The sequence below is a fragment of the Myotis lucifugus genome, unplaced genomic scaffold (genome assembly GCF_000147115.1).
Source record: "Myotis lucifugus unplaced genomic scaffold, Myoluc2.0 scaffold_16, whole genome shotgun sequence".
Taxonomy (NCBI): domain Eukaryota; kingdom Metazoa; phylum Chordata; class Mammalia; order Chiroptera; family Vespertilionidae; genus Myotis; species Myotis lucifugus.
In genome coordinates, this window is record NW_005871064.1 from 5060663 (window position 1) to 5079980 (window position 19318).

The 19318-nt window shown below is 47.4% G+C and overlaps 1 protein-coding gene across 2 annotated transcripts in view; it reads right to left on the reverse strand.

Annotated features, from left to right (window-relative positions):
- Positions 1-17885, reverse strand: part of LOC106696442 (SET-binding protein-like) — a 58226-nt gene extending 40341 nt beyond the window's left edge. Inside the window, exons 1-2 of one of the 2 annotated variants that reach the window (XM_023750871.1) lie at positions 17241-17885; positions 12052-12365 (exon numbers count right to left, since the gene is read on the reverse strand). In XM_023750871.1, coding sequence (XP_023606639.1) covers positions 12360-12365; positions 17241-17723 — 489 coding nt within the window. In that variant the 5' untranslated portion in view covers positions 17724-17885 and the 3' untranslated portion in view covers positions 12052-12359. Of the gene's footprint in view, positions 1-12051; positions 12366-17240 lie in introns of those variants that run through there. The other variant, XM_023750870.1, reaches the window with a different exon arrangement.
- Positions 17886-19318: the final 1433 nt, after the last annotated feature.

Genomic DNA, 19318 nt, shown 5'->3' on the forward strand with positions numbered 1-19318 from the left:
GGCCCTCCGTAAGCATTCGTAGAATGAATGGAGGTGAAACAGCAGTATCTTTGACACAGCATGATTTAGTCCTGCTGGTGGTACACACTACCCCCAGACACCTCTCTTAGTTTATAACTAGGATATAAGCTACTCCAAGCAGGTTTGCTTCTTACAGAGCACACACCTCCAATTAAGAACTTAAAAGATGAGGCAAAGATGGAAGAGAAATCAGGGCTGCAGGGGATTCTGGGGAGTAGTAAGAGTAGCACAAGAAGCCAAATGGAGATGTCGCCTAGGAATGTCTAAAAATAATATAAATAGGATCTCCCACGATCCTTCCCTCCCCTCCTAAGCCCAGAGCCCAGCCAAGCCGGCCCCCCAGGTATCTATTTCAATGGCATACCAACGCTGGGCTCTCTCAGCACACATACATGTCCACACAGATGCCCTCTCACATACACATGTCCAGACACCCTCCAGTTGGCAAACAAGTGACAGTATGTAAATTATCAGAAGCCACAAAGATTTGCTTCGGTGGGGAGCCTGAACAAACAAGGAACCATTTTGCAAGTGGCCACAGATGGCTTAGCTTCTCTGTGCACAATGGACACTAACAAGATTTGCCATAACTAATTCGTTCTTTCACACCACAGCTCAGTTCCCCCACCTCCTGAGCCTGGGGGAAACTCCCCATCAGGGCCATATGCATTTTTTGTTCTTTCCTAACACCAAAGATGTGCAACTTGTTCCTCCACCTAGCATATGAATGGTTCATCCTTAAAGTGGTTAAGAAAGGTTTGAGAGATGATGGTGGAAGCAAAGGGATTCTGTTTTTTCCCCCCCTTTCCCTGAAAGCCTTGTTTGGAGAAGGGGAGAAAAAGAAGTATTGAGACCCCTGCAGAGCTGGAGAACACAGCAGTACAGAAGAATGAGTGGGCAGAGGGAAGGGAGTGAGGGAAAATAGAAGACAGTAAAGGCAGGAAAAACGGTGATGGAAGGAGACTTGACTTGGGGTGGTGAACACATAATACAATATACAGATGATGTATCATAGCATTGTACACCTGAAACCTATATAATTTTATCAACCAATATCACCCCAATAAATTCAATAACAAATTTTAAAAAGAGAGAAGAAAGCAAGAATGGGTACCAAAGCAGAGTGCAAAACCAAATAGACTGGAAACAGAGAGTGAACACACAGGATGAAATCCAACTCGCCGTATCGTGGGCAACAATCCTACAGGAACTAATCCTTGGGTTTTTGTTTTATGGGAAAAGGGCAGGTTTGATGGCTCTGCATTCTTTCACCCACCTCAGTGCTCTCAGGATTGTCCCCCTTTTATCCCCAGTCATCATTCATATTAGGTGTGGCTGAATATGTCTACTTTTTCATAGAATACTTATTTTATACTTACAGGCAGCTATTCAAAATTATATGCATGATTATACTGATGACCAGATACAATCATGTCTGTGCATTACTATGTCTCTACATTCACATATGTGTAAAAGTTAGTCATATGAATCAGTATTTCTATGATTTCCTGGAATATCAGAACCAGACAAAACTTAGAGATCTCCTGCTTCATGGGCTTCGTTTTAAGATGGGGCCTCAAGAACAAGGGGGGGGGGGTGGTCAGGGCAGAGGCCCCATTTCTCGGCTCTATTATGTCACATACAATATCTGCCTCTGCAGAGGTTGTACACGCACAACACATGCATATGTGCACACAACAATGCTCCACCTTCTTAAAACTTCTCAGAGAAACATGACAACAAAAGAACCTGTGCTGGGGTCCCTCTCGGGTGCTCCAGAGAGTTGACCTGGATCACATCCCCCAATATTCGTCCTCCCCTCCAGCTCTTGGCTTCTACTCCCTGCAGGCTGAACCCCCACCGCTGGGCTGTCCTCTTCTGAAAGAGAAGCCCCGGGGACCAGCAATCATCTCCCTGCAGTAAACGCAAGGAGCAGAAGCAGCCACCCAGCTCCCGCAATCAGGCCGAGAAGGAGAGGAAACCGCTGCAGGCCTAACACTGGGAGCAAAGGTCAGCGGTCATTTAGGGTTGAAGCCAGAAGGAAAGCCAGGCTCCCAGAAGTCCAACACCTGCTCCTCCCTGGAGGTAGAGAGGGCCCAGCTGGTCCAGCCTGTAGCGCAGTGGTTCTCAACCTTGGCTGCACATTAGAATCACCTGGGAATCTTTTTAAAATCCTGATTTCTGGGCCTCATCCTCTGGAAATTCTGTTTCTTTGTTACTAATGTTGTGGCCCCACCCCATAACAAAGAAACAGAATTTCCGGAGGATGAAGCCCAGAAATCAGGATTTTAAAAAGATTCCCAGGTTATTCTAATGTGCTGCCAAGGCTGAGAACCAATGTTGTAGCGGCCCCTCCCTAAGCACACCTGTCCAGCGAGCTGCTTCTCAAAGGGATCAGCAGCAGTTTCCATTCCAGCTGAAAGCCACCAGGAGCTTGAGTGGAGCAGTAAGCACTTTTAAGAGGGTCCAGGAACACAGGCCAAGCTTCTCCAGGACCCCCTGTCTCGCCAGTTGCTCCATCACCTGGGCTGATGGAGCCTTTTGAGGGGGCTCCTTTCCCCAGACATCAACATGCTGACTCAGCTGTAAGCATACTGGTAGGTGATTTCCCTGCTTCCGCTCTCTTACCCCCTTGCAGAACTTTCTCTCAGATGCTGCCCCTCCCTCTGCCCCTGGGTATAAGTGACTGCATTTCTTTCTTGTGGCGCTTAAGAAAATAACTAAGTTGTCCAGCTTTCGCATGGTCGTCCCCCTTGCACCTGATTTGCCCCAATACACTCGGCCTTTCCACTTCCATCTCCCCCACTGCTTTCCTGGATCCTGCTCCCTCTGCCAAAATGTGAGACATGATTTTTCAGGTTTCCAGCCAACCTTGCTTCTCTCTCTTCCTCTTTCTACGATGAAATCCCAAGATCAGCCCATCGATTAAAGCCACACGTGTCTACCAGAATGCACGCCTTCAAGTCACATCTCATTCTGTGCTGCTGTAAGGTGCTTCTTGTCTTTCTTTTTAAGTCACCACGGACTGTCCCTATCACTCAATCAAGTCAACCAGTCAACTGTAAGGTATTTTTTTAGAATTCTGACATCCTTCTTCCTAGTTGAGGTGCTAAGAAGTTGTTTTTCTGTATCAGTTCCTATTTTGACGGAGCTTGTATGTCAGACAGACCACATTACCCCATGTGGAACCCTTAAGGAACAATGCCCAGCTATATCTCCACAACAGTGCCTGGCATGCCCTATTACACAGTTACTGAAGAAAACACCTTTGGTTAAATGATTGCATAAATTAATGAATGAGTTTGCGAGTAATGATGTAGAAGAAAAGAACACTATCGATGGGGCAATTAGCATCGCAGAGGCACCTGTGTTCCGCTCACCTTCGCTCTGTGACTCCCTCTGTGAGGGCATCTTCCTCAGGTCCAGCAGAGTCCACTGTTCTGAAGTAAACATTTCATTTCCCCTTTCCTGCTCCTCCTGCTCCCCCATTTCTGCCGTGTTGGTTGAAATCAAGTTCTACAGAGGAACCCTGGGGAGCCCACGGTGCACCTGAGTCAGCTGGCAGAGATGAGCATAGGGGCAATTCTTCTTGACCCAGGCCACTGTCTGCCCCTGCCCAGCTGCCACCAGCCTATGGACTTACAACATCCCTCACCTATTCTAATGCGTTTATAGGCTGTCTTCTCTCGCTCTGCAATTGCTTCAGGTGAGACCTGTTTTCACACCTGCACTGTATTAGAAAAAGGAGAGACTATTTAGTGAAAATTACCTCACTCAGAGGAAGGTGCTGAGCAAGGACTCTATCAGGTGGTTTCAGGAGCAAAGCTGAGTACACTGCCCAGTAACGTCACTTTTCCTATAATCCACATTTATTGGAACTTACAATATATTTTAAAACATTACAATCAGCCCTTGCTGGTTTGGCTCAGTAGATAGAGCGTCGGCCTGTGGACTGAAGGGTCTCGGGTTCGATTCCGGTCAAGGGCACATGTCAGGTTTCAGGGCTCAGTCCCTAGTGGAGGGGCATGCAGGAGGCAGCCAATCAATGATTCTCTCTCATCATTGATGTTTCTCTCTGTCCTCTCTCTCTCTCCCTTCCTCTCTGAAATGAATAAAAAAATATATTTTTAAAAAAAACATTACAATCAACATACACTTATTTTAAGTTATCTAAGAAAATTCTGTGTCCTCAAGAGGAAGCAAAAGAAAAACTATTCACCCCTTTATCTTTCTGTTGTGTGTGTTTACTTTATTTTCCATTCTAGGGGAGTCCTCAGGTTTCCCCCATGCCCTGGGTCCCAGTCTCAGCCCAATAGTGAGAAGAGGGAGTAGGTGGCATGTTTAAAGCTTTACAGATTTTCAACATTTTATGGAATTCGTCATGTGTTCACTTGCTGACCCTCCCTCTCATCACCATCAAGGAGCCAAACACACCTTTCCTGCTCCATCACCTAGGAAGGCCTGAGTGAAGACAGGAGTGTGTGCAGGGAGGGCGGAGCTCGCAAGGCCTGAGGCCAGCCGGCTACTCTGCTCTCAAAGTTGAGGATAACTAGAGAGTCTGTCAGAGACCAACTGAACCTGCTGGGCAGATATTTTGTGGAATATGACAGAAAAAGAGGGCAAAGGCACTCACCTCAGAGATAGAAGTCTTCCCAGGCTTTCACGAGACTTGACCAACTGTCTGTCTGGATCCCTGGCATCTAGCTATTGTGGTTCCAGTTTTACAGACAGAAAAATGGAAGTACTGACAAAGCACCTTGGCCGCAAGCCTTCTAGAAGGTAGGCTCTGAGGGTGAGGATCACTGGCTCCCATTCTAAGTTCTGAGCCAGCTGCCTCAGAGTTGGATAGGCATGCTGGGACTACAGCTTCCTGACTCTGAGACCCCAGGTGAGCAACTGGAGGTCTCTGTGCCTCATTTTACACATCTGTAAAATGGGGGTGATAGCCTGGCTGGAGCGGCTCAGTTGGTTGAGCATCGTCCTGTGCACCAAAAAGTCCCCAGTTGGATTCCCAATCAGGGCCCATACCTAGGTTTCCAGTTCAATCCCCCAGTTGGAGTGCATACAGAAGGCAACTGATCAATGTTTCTCTCTCACATCAATGTTTTTCTCTCTCTCGCTTCTCTCTAAGCATGTCCTCAGGTGAGGATTTTTTTAAAAAGTGGGGATTATAACATCTCCACTGGTTGAGGGAAGGATATAGTAGACAATATGTGTCCAGTGCTTGGCAAGGCTCTCAGCTATTCTAAGTACCAAAATGATGGTCGTCCTTATGCTCGGGAAAGCAGCCTGACAGCCAATTGCCGTCCTCTGTCATTTACATTTTCCATAAGAGCATGACTCTCCCTTGTTTCTGATATGCAAGTCATGTTCTTCAGCAGAAATCAGAAAACATAAGAGGCCGGACAGTCAGACTCTTCCAACAACGCTTCAAGGACAGGAAAGCCTGAGCTGAAGCAAACCATCAGATCTGTGTGACTTACAGGATGAGACACGAGCAGGAAGGAAGACTTTTGTTAGAGATGGTTTTCATTTTTTTCTGTTTTGTTTTTGTTTTATTTTTCTTCTCCCTCTGGCAGAGGATTAACATGTAGGTTCTTAAACAAGGGGGTCCCCCGTTTGCAGCTGACAGTGGCAGCTGCAACCTCCGACTCCCCTGCAGAATGGCAAGGAATCGAATCAAAAAGAAAAGCAAGTGGACAACCTTTCCTCAGGGAGCACGAAACACAATACCAGCCTTTCGCCAAACCCCGCAGACCCCAGCTCTGATTGGAGGTTGCCTCGGAACAAAGGGAAATTGGTATTTAAAAAAAAAAACCTTCTGAAAGCCAACTCAGCAGATGGTTTTTTCCTGGGCTCCAGGAGAAGCGGGGGGCGCGGTGGGGGCAGGGGAAGGACGCCGGGATAACACGCTGCCACCAGGACGCAGACGGCTGAGAAGTGACAAAGATGGGCACAGAGGGCTGACCTCTCACCCCAGAATTTCACAAAGGGCAAGCACACCATGTGGCGGGTGTCTGGACCAGCCTGCTGACCGCTCCAACCGCAGCTGCTGTTCGTCACAGCCAAGTCCGGGGGCTTTATTCAAAGCAGGTGATGGCAGAGGCCAGAGAATGAGGGGATGGTGGAGAAGCGAGGGAAAAGTTTAATCAGAGACTACAGTTTGTCAGGAATCGACTGTAGGTGGTTCTACAGAACAGCCCCCTGTATTTCCATGGCTCTCCTAACATTTCAGAAGCACTTTACAACCGTTTGCCCCCATCATCTTCAGGGTAACATGGAAGGAAGAGAGACAATACTAACCCCTCGTTAAATATGAGAAAACAGCCATTCACTTGCTAAAGGGAGAACAGGTCAGACCCAGAGCCTGGCACCGGGTGACCAGCTTTCCTTGAAGGCTCAGGCCAGGCAGTGCTCCTGGGATCTGGTTTTGGGGGGCCCTTTGCTGAATTCCACCTTTTCCGTCTGATTAAGTCACAGGGAGCCTATTATCCTGCTGCCCCGGCCGGCCGTCACTCCTCGCCACACCTCACTGCCACTGTGGCCTGCTGAGTGCTGGCCAGCAGGGAGAGCACTGTGGGCAGCCCAGAAAGGAGCTCTGGGTCTCGGGGATGAAGCGGCAGGTTCACCCACAGCCTAGGCCAGGGTCGTGCGGCCAGGACCATCAGATGAGCTTCACAGGACTCGCCTGAGCAGAGCACACCTGTCAGAGATCGCTTCCTGCTGCAGGAAACCAGGAGACCTGAAGGTGTGATAGGTGTTGAGCCACCTCCTACCACAATTAGTTGTAACCTTGGGGCAAGCCATCTACAAACCTCAATGTCCCTTCCTCAGTCTATAAAACAGGGAGGAATAACAGCTACTTCACTGGACTGTCCTAAGAACAAACCAGAAAGAGGCAGCCGTTGGGCGCATGTGAATGTTCTGTAAAGGTGCCGGGCAGATGTGAGGGTTGCTACCAATTCTCCACGCTCTGCACTGTCTGGAACTCTTGTTACTGCCCTGGGTTTTCCGTAAATGCCCTGAGATCAATTCCTCCTCATAAGATCTTTCTAGACCCCACCCAGCACTTATGCTGAACACACCGTACGACTGTCGATTCGTGCAGAACGTAGACCCGCCAGCGCTGCTGCTGTGTATCTGCATGGGAGCCAAGCAGGCTGCAGGATGAAAGGTTTCCGATGTTTCTAAGGAACCAACGTGAAATACGCAGGGCTGATGGGCAGAAGCCGTTTTGATAGAGGGTTTTCCCATAGAACCATCTTCATCGGCACGGAGCTAACAAGGACTTATTTAACAGGCTGGGGAAATAACGTAGGTGCATCTGACACTAAAAGACATAACTCCGGTCCTCAGAGAGCTTCCTCCATAACTGAGAAGAGCAAACTTTATTTACCTTTGACCACACACTTTTAACAGCCTTTCAGGTAGATCCGAGAGGCCAATATGTGAATGAGAAGACAGGTTCCCAGACAGTGACCATTTAGGGAGGGCCCAAAAAGAGGAAGCACAGAAGAGGAACTTCGAGATCCAAAGCTGCCTTACTTCTGTGCCTCCTGTGTCTTCTGCAGACCCAAACCAGACCCTCTGACCAAAGTGTGCACAGATGGACATGAGGATATCACAGACACCTGCATCTTGCCCCAAAGAATCCAATGTAGGCAGGATGTGATGATTAGGACCAGCAAAAGAACCGTGAGGCAATATTCAATTGGCGAGTTTTCTTGACCTTGAGTTCAGTATACACCAACAAGGAGAAAGTTGCCAGAGAACTGGGATAGCCTGGGATCATGTTAATAAAGATACGCTGCTTAGAGCGGAGGAGGTGACAATCTACTGAGGCTCTGCAGGGCCAGAACACCTCCTGGTATTATACTCTGCTCTGGGAGCCCTTCCCGCCTATGCCTGTAGGAGGGACACTCACAAACAAGTATTCCTAGCACCGGAACCAGGGTGTTTTGGCATTAGGAAACCATGGAGTCAAAGGAATGGTTTCAGGAGCTGGAAATATTTAGGCTTTCGGAGACTTTCAGTACAACAGAAGGAGGAGTTTTACTAAAACCAGGGCTTCCTCAAAAGATGGCCAGTCCCCTCCCCAAGGGCCATGGAGCAGCAGCCAAATAACTGTCCACGGGGGGTGTGGGAAGGTGTCTTCTGTTGGTGTAAAAGGGATGCTGACATGGAAATATTCAGAGGCTCTCCTGACCTGCAGCAAAGTCCAGGATTCTGGACCCACAGCTTCTGTGGTCAGCCTCCCCTGACTTCTGACCCAGTGCCAGATCCTAGCCTGTGTCCCCAATGGATTTAATCCTAGATCTCAGACCCTTCCTGTACCCAAAATCTCATTTTTCCTCCTTCGTGACCCAATAGCACCTAAAGCCCAGCAGGACACCGACCTGCCACTTATTCAGTGGCAGCAATCCAATAGGACGTTCAGGAAGCTGATGGTTCAGGGAAGAGCCACACCCCCAATAAGTCAGGTTCCACCTTCTTGCTTCTCCAAAAGGACAGGGCCGGAGAAATCATGGAGATTCCCATTACACACTACAAACAGATTCCCTTTAGCGACATCCATGATCCCCCATGAGAAGCAACTCTTTTAGCCGGTTCTCCAGCTAAAATGGCTCAACTCCTGAGCTGGGTTCTCTTTGACAGCACTCAGCCAATGAACTAACTGGCCCAGCATAAAAGGTTGCCCACACTCCTGGGCAAGTTCATCTTTGCAAATGATTACTTCTTGCGGGCAAGGCCTGGTAGGCCACCCCTCCCCCACCTCTGAGTCCCCGGGCTGCGGGACTGGCTAGAAACGTGTGGGAGGCACAGAAGAAGATCTGGGGGAAAACACAATAAACAAGGTCTAGCAAACACACTGAAGCCACCTACATTTGATACTAATGATGATTATCACATGGCCTCACGGGCCAGGCACCAAGGTGGGAACTGCCTGGACTTTTCAGAGGAAAGAAAGGCCTCCATTGTTCCCCTGCTGAGGTCACAGGCTGATGGGAGCTGAGGGAAGTGGGGCTGGGGAAGGAGGGGCAGGCAGGGGAAAGGAAGCCAACCCGGGCTGTCAGAGAAACACACACCCCAGGTGTACAGAGAGGCCCCTGGCCTTCACAGACAGGACCACTGTGACAGTGTGGAAAGTGGAGGGCCTGGAAGTGATGAGGTCCAAGCCTGCCCTTCACGCAGCGCTCTGGTGGACCGTGTTCCCACACACGCAGACAGGGGCCTCAGCTTACAAGGAGGGCTCACGGCTCCACCACCAGCCCATCATTCAGACTCCTGAATGCACTGGGTACCGCTGCCAGTCCAAGTGGATGTTGCATGCTCCTGTCTGTACGCCTCCAGGACCTGGCTCTCCTGAACTCCAGCCCTCTGGCAGTCTCTCCTTCTGGCCACTGGTTCCTCCTCGGTGTGGGGGTACTCAGGGCCTTTCCAGTGCCTTCCAAATCAAGTTCCACCCCAAAGACCATCCAAGATTAAACCCTTTCCCCAAAGCTGTTGGGTGTGTGCAAATTATAACATGAAAGTTTAGCTCATTGTGGATAAAAAATGCCCCCTCCATGCTGTGCTGTTCATTTCCTCTCTGTGATCAGTCAGGAGCCTGAACCAAGGCCTGGGCCCAGGCTCTAGGACTGCCCTCCGCATCCCTGTGCTCTCTGCCTTGGTGTCCAGGCCCCACAACTTCAAAAAGCCACCAATGTCTTCATGAGCAAGTGAGGCAGGCGGGGCATCCTGGGAGATCCTGCCCCACAGCACTTTGAAGGTGAGATGTTTTGAACTTAAAGTTCTAGGAATCAGAAGAATCAAAGCACAGGGTACAGAAGGGCAAGAAGTATTGTTTTTCTTGCCTTTTATTAAAAATGGAAAAGGATGTAATGGCAGGTCAGCCAGTGATGCCGCTTTAAGCGGACTCTCTGTGGATGCAGTGTGATGGTGCAGGAGGGGCAGACTCTGCAGAGGCCGGAAACACGGCAGGGTGGAAGGCGCGCCACCTGAACCCCACTTGATGGTTCTTATGACACTGGTTTCAAACTTTCAGTTTGAGTCATGCTTTGAGCTCAGCAGCCACCCTGGTTTGGCAGATAAGTGACCACAGAGATGAAAGACCTTTGAACCATCTCTAAATAAATCCCCACAGCAATCCCCACCCCAAAACAGCAAAGCATTAGTGACATACTCTCTCAATAGATGCTCGAGCAGGCATCAGAGATAAGATGCTGGCACTGCCACCGGCTAAAACAATTCAGCATGGCCAGGAGCAAGATTAACGCAGGACTGGCCCAGAGAAATACGCACCTTCATCCCCTGGAGACCCCCAACAGGGAGGTGCTGCTGTGATTGCTGGTTTTCATATGATCAGGAAACCGTTTGGCGAGGTTCAGTGACCTACTTAGGGTTACAGGAAGCCCAGCATCCCGTGTAGGTTCTCTGCCTCCGAAGAGGGAGAGCCGGTCCTGGGCTCACGGGAGCTGAGCTCAGGTCCACCCTCAGCAGGTCTCTCTCTAACACATCCCTTACTCCTCACCGGGAATCGGAACACGCTGGGCATGAAAGACTCTCTATCAGAGCAGGACAGTTTTCCTGCTTGGTTCCTCTGCCAGACTGATCTTCAAAAGCATGGAGTTCACCCCAAATTGTTCCTTGGGGAAGTCCAAGAAGCTGACTACCAAGGGAACATCAAACGAAGAAGAAAAGAGCCAGCACATGGCTGTACACCCCCAGAGTATTCCCAACACGGGAGGACAAGAAGCATGCATGGAGGGAGGGGGACTGAACACCCTCAGAACGTCCTAATGGAAAGCAAGTTTGGTCAATCTCATGTCTGTTTAAGCTCAACACTGAAACTTCCGACCCATGATTCATGACCTTTGACGTTGGGTCAAAAAGGAAACCATCTGACGATGGAACAGTGGGTCCAAAGAGAGGTCAAACATGCTACTGAGAGCAACTGGTTTTCTTAAAGAGAAAGACTTGCCCCATGTACTTAAAGTTCCTATTTTTTAGAATAGAAATAAGGCTTCAGAGGTCAAAAGCTATTTTTGTTGTCATTCCTTTAAAAAAAAAATAGGCAGAGACTGAGACGCAGGGAAGTGAGGCATTCTTGCTGAAATGGTTACTAACAGAGACAGGGCCGGTGCCCAGGGCTCCTCTCCCCAAGCTGCGTGTTCTAATCCCCACACCTTCAGGTCAAACCTCACTTGTTGCCCTGTGGAGACAAATTCTTTGTGGAAAAAGTCATCCACCATCCTCCACCTGGCTTTAGCCATAACATCACTATAGAGAAACCTATCAGAGAGCAAAGGCTCCAGGCACTCTGAGGAATCAAAAGGAATGTGCTGCTTTAAAAACAAAAACGCAAACAAAAAACTGTAAAGAGAAAATAAAAATTAAACAAGAGGGGAAATGTGGCCTCTTGAGAAGAAACGCTGGTGGGGCCTGTCTTTCCTCGTCATGTGGAGGGTCCATGGAGGAAGAAGCTCATGCTCTCAGAGTTCAAAACACCACATGTGCACCCCCAGAAGAAGAAAGGGGGCAGCCCTCAACTAGGCAGTGCCCCGAGGGGTGACCAGAGGAGATGCAGAGCAAAATGTGGGGAGGGAAGGGCACCTGAACGACCCCGGATGGCTATAAGGAGGGTAGAGGCTCTCTGTGGGGTGCCCAGCACCACCTGCCAGAGTAAAGGAGATGATGTCAGGCAATCTGAGCTACCCTTCAACCCTGCCTGACCCCCACTCCCATGCCCCCTCACCGACCTGATATGCCAATCACAGAGGATCAAGCGAGAAAGGTACCTCTCAGCATCCTACAGGAAAGAGGGGGAACCTCCTCGCTGACATCTGCATTACCTAAGGCTCCCCTTCTAAGTTTCTCTGCCCTGCATCACTTTCCTGTTCCCCAGACCCCCAGTCCTTCCCTTTCCCCAGTTCAAAGCCTGCTGAGCATTCTCATTACTTAGAGAATTAAAGGCAAACCCATATATTTATTTGATATTCACCACTCTCAGCAACCTGATGCCAACCCAGTTTCCCATCGACTTCACCATAAAAGGCTTCTTTTCTGCCCATACTTGGTGTGTTTGACACAAAGAGGGTGCTATTTAAAGAAAGAGTAAATGCATGTATGATCCATGAGACTTCCTAAGAGAGGTTATGACAGCTCAGAACACAATACAAGCGTCTTGCCATAGACATATGATGATGGTCTAGGTGGGGGTGCTAGGAATGCAGCCCCAGCATGTTTTTGAGACCATGGTAGACGCCCGATGAATGTAAGGTAGAAGTCCTTGATGCTGAGGAAACAGGTTCTCTGATGATGCTGGGGAAGAGGGAAAATTAAGTCTAAAGAAACAAAAGGTGTTGTGTTTTGGTCAGAAGCAAGTAAATATTGATAAGTACAATAAAGGAAAAAGACTAACTCATGAGGCTTTGAAATTCCTCTCACGCATCCTAGACACTCGGAAGTAAGGACAGAATGCCAGGTTATGATCCTGCCACTCTCACTAATGTGAGAAAGTGTGGAAGAAATGCCCTCTTGCTAGGCCCTCGCCTTCCAGCTTCCCTCAGTGTGTGGTCACGTAAGGACTGGGAAGCAGTATTAGCTTAGAGTCCATGGGAACTGGCTTCAAAGGCCAACTCTGGCTGCTCCTGCTCTTTGGAAGCAACTGAGCCTCCATTTCCTCATCTGTAAGTAAATAATAGCAACTGATCCTCCATTTCCTCATCTGTAAGTAAATAATATCTGCCTGGCAGGATTGTTACATGACAAATGAAACAGGTCAGCAAATCAAACTATTGATTATGATGTGTGCTTTACAAACTGCCCATTTCCCCCCTAACCTCTCTAACTGAGTTACATTATGTGGGAATTATCATCTCTATTTTGCAGATGAGGAAAGTGGGGATTCAGCCAGGTCATACTCTAGCTTCAAAGTCACAAAGCAGTGCGGCATTGTCACACCCCATCTCCTACCCTGGGCCACTGTATGGAGCCGCCCAAGGACTCTCCTCTCCTTCTCATGCTGTTGACCCGGGATAGATGTCCCTGACTCCACTGACAGTCCTCAGGAAAGAGGAACGTGATTAAGCTCTGCCTAGTGGAGTGTCTCTAAAAAACCTGTCGCTGTTAACAACATTTTCTGTTCATGTGTTGTACCTGAACTGCTTCTAGAGACACCTTCTCATGCTCCCTGATGTTCTCGCTGAGTGAGCTAGAAGGGAACCTGAGGAAGCTTAAGTGATTACATCACTTTCCTGAGTGAGTCTAAGAGGCAACATTGCTAGTGCCGTGACAAAGAGCAGGTGCAGGTATGGAATCCAACTGCAAAGCAGGACTGGTCCAAAGGACAGTCCTGAGGCCCTGAAGCATGTTCTGAGCCTTCTTCTCATCCAATACCTCTTACCAAACACTGCTGTTCCACCTCACATAAGTCCATTCATCATAAAGCCTCTTCCAGGTAGCATCGCAGTTGCCATCCTAATTTTATGTGGAAGGCAAGTGAACATTCCCTGATTAGAAAAGTCCATGCATTGTTGAGCCAACGAGGTGGTATTTTCATGGGGCCCACCTTGCATCCTACCAGTGGCCATGTTGCCTGAACATCCATAATGCCTCTTAAATTTGCAAGATTGGTCCTAGGTTTGAAATTCGGAATAAAGCTCTTGAGGATGCCACACATGCATCTCTTCACCCCAAAGCAGTAGAGCATGTAGAAATAGAGGTAAGCTAGCAGAGATACCCTTACAGTAATATGTAAGGGATGCTATCATTATCCTCCAGAGCATCCTTTTTACAAAAACCAATGAAAAAGAAAATCAGTGGGATCTGCTAGAAGCTGTCTTAGCCTAAGGCTGTCGCACAGTGACTTGAACAAAATTAATTGGTCTGCAGAAGAGAAAAAGAAAAAGAATTAGAGGCCAAATCACTAACAACCAAACAGAATGAAAGAAAATCCTGTTACCCTGAAATTCTATGTCCTTTCCCCAAGCCAAGGGTCAGCAAACACTTTTTTTTGGTCTGGTTAGGGCCAGACAGCAAATCGCTTCCATTCTGTGGGCCACGCAGTCTCTGTCACACCCACCCAACTCTACTGTTCTGGTGCAAAAGCGATCACAGACGAAATGTAAACAAATGGATGTGGCTCTTTTCCAAAAAAAAGTTTATTTATGGACACTGAAATTTGAATTCCATAAAATGTTCACGTTGCGAAAGATTTTTCTTCTTTTGTTGATATCCCCCCCAACCATTCTTTGCTTGTGGGCTGTACACAACAGGCAGGGGGCTGGACTTGGCCCATGGACTTCAGTTGGCTGACCCGGCTCTAAGTCAGCACAGATAGTCAGGGGACTCCTGACTAGGCATCTCCACCAGCTCAAGGATCAAGTCAACAGGGCCTCCTTCCTAGCTCCCTGTGAAGGACTGAGTCTCAGGGCCACCCCATGTGTCTTTCTTCAATCAGGGGCTTGCCTCATTCAAAAGTTCCAGAAGACTGGATTTTAGAGTTAGACATTGACCTGTTGCTTAGAAAACGCCATTCTCATCCTTTTCCCTACCCTAATTTACTGATCACATACTTCCCATTCATACAAATAAGTAAATTCTGCATGTCCATGACACTGAACGTTTCTATACAAATAGTAGGCTGAGTGTGCGCCTCTCCATCTCAACCTTAGCTTCAGTTTACTCCCTGTTTGCAAAACAACAGGAACTTGAAGAGTAACCAAGTTGACATTCTAACCCAACCGAAATCAGAGAAGTTTCCGATCATCTATCAAGTGATTAAGACTCAGTACAAGTAACTTTATTCATTCATTTCTGGAAAGTAACAGCTCTCAGCATCAATAAATGCAAGAAGGATAGAGAAGTACAGCATGAAACAAGCTCCTAACAATTTAAAATTTTTGCAGATATTCCCATTAGAGCATAATGCATGGAATTCCAGCCCCTCCCCCTTCTTTCTGCCCTTTCCAATTGATGGGCTTAGAAACACTGACCTGGTGAGTTGTATATTTAAGTAAATGACTTCATTTCTCTTTCCAAGAAAGCACACAAAGAACACCCAGCTTTCTGGGTGAGAATGACCAGCCTGAGAATTTCAGATATGAGAACAGAGTTCCATTGCACATTTCAACTTTGTAATCATCCCCATGTCACAAATTCCAGAGTTTTATTCTAGGGCATTCCAATAGGCAGAAGGCTATATTTGGGGACAATCTTGTGGTTTTAGGGAAGACAATACCTGCATAAAGTATCTATTTATAGGATAGTAAATTTGAATTTGCACACCCAAAACTGCTGAAATCCTGGCCATGATGGGAATGGAGGGAAAATAAGTTACCACAGACTGCCCGCCCAAACAAAAATCCAACAACGCTCAAAGAACTGGCCATCACAATGAGCAGAGGCAAAGATACTCATGTTCAAAGCTGAAGAGACCCAACTCCAAAAATAAGCCTCACTTTCTACATGGAGCCTGGTGTAGCTGTTGTATTTGCTTGTAAGATTCCTCAGAAGTTTCCATGTGCATCTAGATAATTGTTGCTTTTATAACAGAGAAGCAGAAAGCACAGCAAAGGTGCTATGGAGAAGGGAAAGGGAGAGCACTACCTCCATGCTGTGTAAACGCAAGATAATTTAAAAGATTCCTTTGTGTTCTGAATGTTAAAGTAAGGTGATCAACTGTTCCAGCTTGCCTAGGACAGCAGGGTATTCCTGAATGCAGGATTTTCAGTTTTCAAACTATGAGAGTCTGAACCAACTGGGAGGCACTGGTCACCCTAGAAAGTCTCTTCTAGTCCAAGTCTTTAGATGTTAAATGCAATAAATCAGGCAAAACAAGTAGGTGAAGAAGGATGCAAGCCCTACACTAATCGAAGAACATGATTCCTAGTAGTTTTACTGAAAATGATGCCTCCAAAGCTAAAAAGAAACACACACCACACACACACACACACACACACACACACACACACACACACACAAATACTGGCAACAGAAACTCTACAAATTATCTATGGGCTACAAAGGAGAGAGGTTCCTTTATATGTGCCATTTTTAGCTAGTCCATCAAGGCTAGCGCTCAGATAAATGATAAGATGCAGGGAAAAGAGTTACAAAGCCTGATTAATACCTACAACCGAGAACCCCAAAACTCTGTCAGCAGGAGGACTCCTTGCCACGCTATGCACAAGTCCCAAAGACTGAATCAGAAACTTCTGGACTAGGGCAGCCTGCTGTCAGGGCTGAGTGCCACACCCCTTCCAGTGAGAGAGGTCACAGCAAACCCCTGTGATGCAAAATAATACAATGAAACCTGGACCCAGTCTTCCCCGACCAAATGACACCACCAATCACCTAGAGAGCTGCTTTCTACACCCCTGTTTGTCTTCTAGGAGGAAAATGACAACCAACCAAGTTCATTCAAGACCCAATCTTAAAAGTATATGATGTGTTGGACAAAGATTCAGGTCAGCTGGCTGCTCCTTTTCTTTCTCCAGTTCTAATGCTCAGCTCTGGCTTTGGAATAATGATCTCTCAGCCCTCTAAGAGCCTCAAGCACAAAGATGGTGCTTCCTTAGTCAGGTGGAAGGCTCGCCTATGTTAGAAAGATGCATAGCAGTGATTGAAACCAAAAGGTTATAATGGTTCTTGACTGTTCCGATTGAGCAGCATTTTTCAACATCCCCCTCTCTGACTATGAGAACAGATACAAATAGTAAAGCAAAAGAAAAACCTCAAAATGTTGTCATAGCTATGCCGGATCTGACCCAGCCAATTGGCTGCTGTGCAATAAATAGAACTGCTCCAGACTTCTAATTCTAGTAGCTATTGTTTTTCAGGTGGGTAGGAGATATAATAATAAATAATAGTAATTGGACACTACACCCAGGTGTCAGGGGCATTTCTTCCAGAGGCCCTAAATATTCCATCGAGGAAACTGGTAATTCAGAAACCTAGCAGGTCCTGGAGTGGAGACATTTAGTTCAACACTGTTGCATTATAACGTGGATGAGATGCCATAGGAACCTAACTCTTCCATATATCAATTAGTCTATAGTAACATTGGTTTTATCATATCACGTAGTTTCACTTAAAGTTGCAGAACCTATTGATGACGTTAAATAAGGACTTCATGCAAATTAGTAATAAGCAAACAGACTCTAAAAGTTGAGGATAAAATGGCAAAAATGGAAATCCTACAAAACAGGGCTCCCTACCTTCTTCTTGGAGTGGCTTCTGTCCTCCTCTTTCGTGGCTTTGCTGTTTTTCCCCGCACGAGACACCTTCTGGTCCCCAGACTGCTTGATGGTGATCTTGATCTCAGGGGGGCATATGTAGTTCTCCAGATTCTTTGGGGGTTTCTTCGCCCGCTTTGTGGTCTGAATCTTCAGCTTCAGACTCCCCTCCGTGAAGTTCGCCTCCTTGATGGAGAACTCCTGTTCTTCCAGGCCATCTCCTGCCACCCACTTCTCGCTGTCCGCATTGGAGTTGGAATCCACGTCCCGCCCTGAGCCCAGTTCATCCTCCTCTTCCGGCTCCATGCGCTCTCCGGCCCCTGGGATGCCCTTCCCAGTCCCTGGCGCAGACAGCAGAGGTTCTGCACAGCCTGGCGCAGTTGGAGGCTTGGCCGAAGGGACTGGCAGGAAATCCGACTCGCCCCCCCTTTGCCGGGAGCTGCTCAAAATTTCCCTGGACTCCATGACAATCCTACAGTCTTCAGGAGTTCTCAGCAGGGGAAAGGGAGAAGGGGAAAGGGAAGGTGAACAGAGAGGACACCCAAAATTCCAAGGACAAAGTGGTCCAGCTGCTGGGCTCAGAGCCCCAAGGATGGAGACAAGATGAAGTGCTCAGGAGATCAGATCTGCAACTGAGAAGAAGCAGAGAGATAATTAGCCATGGCAGGAAGAAAATGACCTAAACAGTAACTTAATCTACGTCCCCAAAGCCCCTTCCCACTTATCATCAGCATCAGAAAAAAATTATGGACAGAAATCAAATCAGAGTGTGCATGCCCGCAATGGACTAAATTGGAGCAAAGGGACAGACACACTCACACACATCCCTTCATTGAATTGTTATGAATTTTTATGGCTGTGGACCCAACAGAGACAAAAGAGGTGAGTCCTCTAGTCCCGTAACCAGCTAGAAGTTTCTGAAACTGAAACCACAGCTGGCTGAGTCACCATCAGAATGGGCCATGACGAAAGGGAAGTCTGAAGTGCTGATGCTCAGGTCTGTGGGAACTGCGTCTGGTCGGCTTCTAGTACCACTTCCCTCACATACAGTTTGCAAAGCTGATCGCAACCCCTGAGGCGCCTGGGCAAAGCTCTCCACCCCCTTAGAGGAAGGACAGTTAGCCAAGGTCTTGACCATTCTTTCCTTATCACTGTTCATTATGAATTATTTCAATTATGCAAGTCTTTTCTATTTCTTTTACTTTTTTTAATATATATTTTTTATTGATTTCAGAGAGGAAGGGAGAGGGAAGGAGATAGAAACATCAATGATGAGAGAGAATCATTGATTGGCTGTCTACTGGGGATCAGGCCTGCAACCCGGGCATGTACCCTGACGGGGAATCAAACAGTGACCTCCTAGTTCATAGGTTGATGCTCAACCACTGAGCCACACCGGCCAGGCAAGTGTTTTCTATTTCTTAAAGCAAATGTAAAGCTTAGGCACAGGCTTGAAAACAAAAAAAGAAAAACCAACCCTAAAAAACGTTTCCATTGATACAAAAGACACATCATCATAAAGTATTTAGATAAAAATAACCATTAGGGACAGTTTTAAGTCCCTTTCTGGTCCTTAGATAAAGTGGCATTATGTCTACATGACAACAACAACAAAGGGAGAGAGGGGAGCATTTCACAGGCCTTTGGAAGTGTCAGGAACCACTCCCCTTGCACCCCTGAGACCTTGGATCTGCCTTTCTCACAAGGAAAAGAGAAAAATCAGTCAGGCTTTCTCCAGATCATAGAAGGATCAGCTAAACTACCTTTCAATCTTATTCACCCCGTGTTCCATTATTCCCAGTTTCATACTCATTATTTTCAAAGCCACAAAGATGTCCAAATGCTCATCCTCAAGAGAAAACCCAGAACCCTGGGGCTGCACCAAACTTCAAGACATCATCTCCTTGCACCCTGAGCTATAGGCAAGGTCACCCGAGCTTACTTAAATGGCTGAATACTCTCTAAGCTCCCAGCAGAAGACGTCACACCTTCGGTTTCTACCACTGAGCCCACCAATTTAAGGAATTAGTCAGCAATGTGCCCACCATAAAATCCCAATA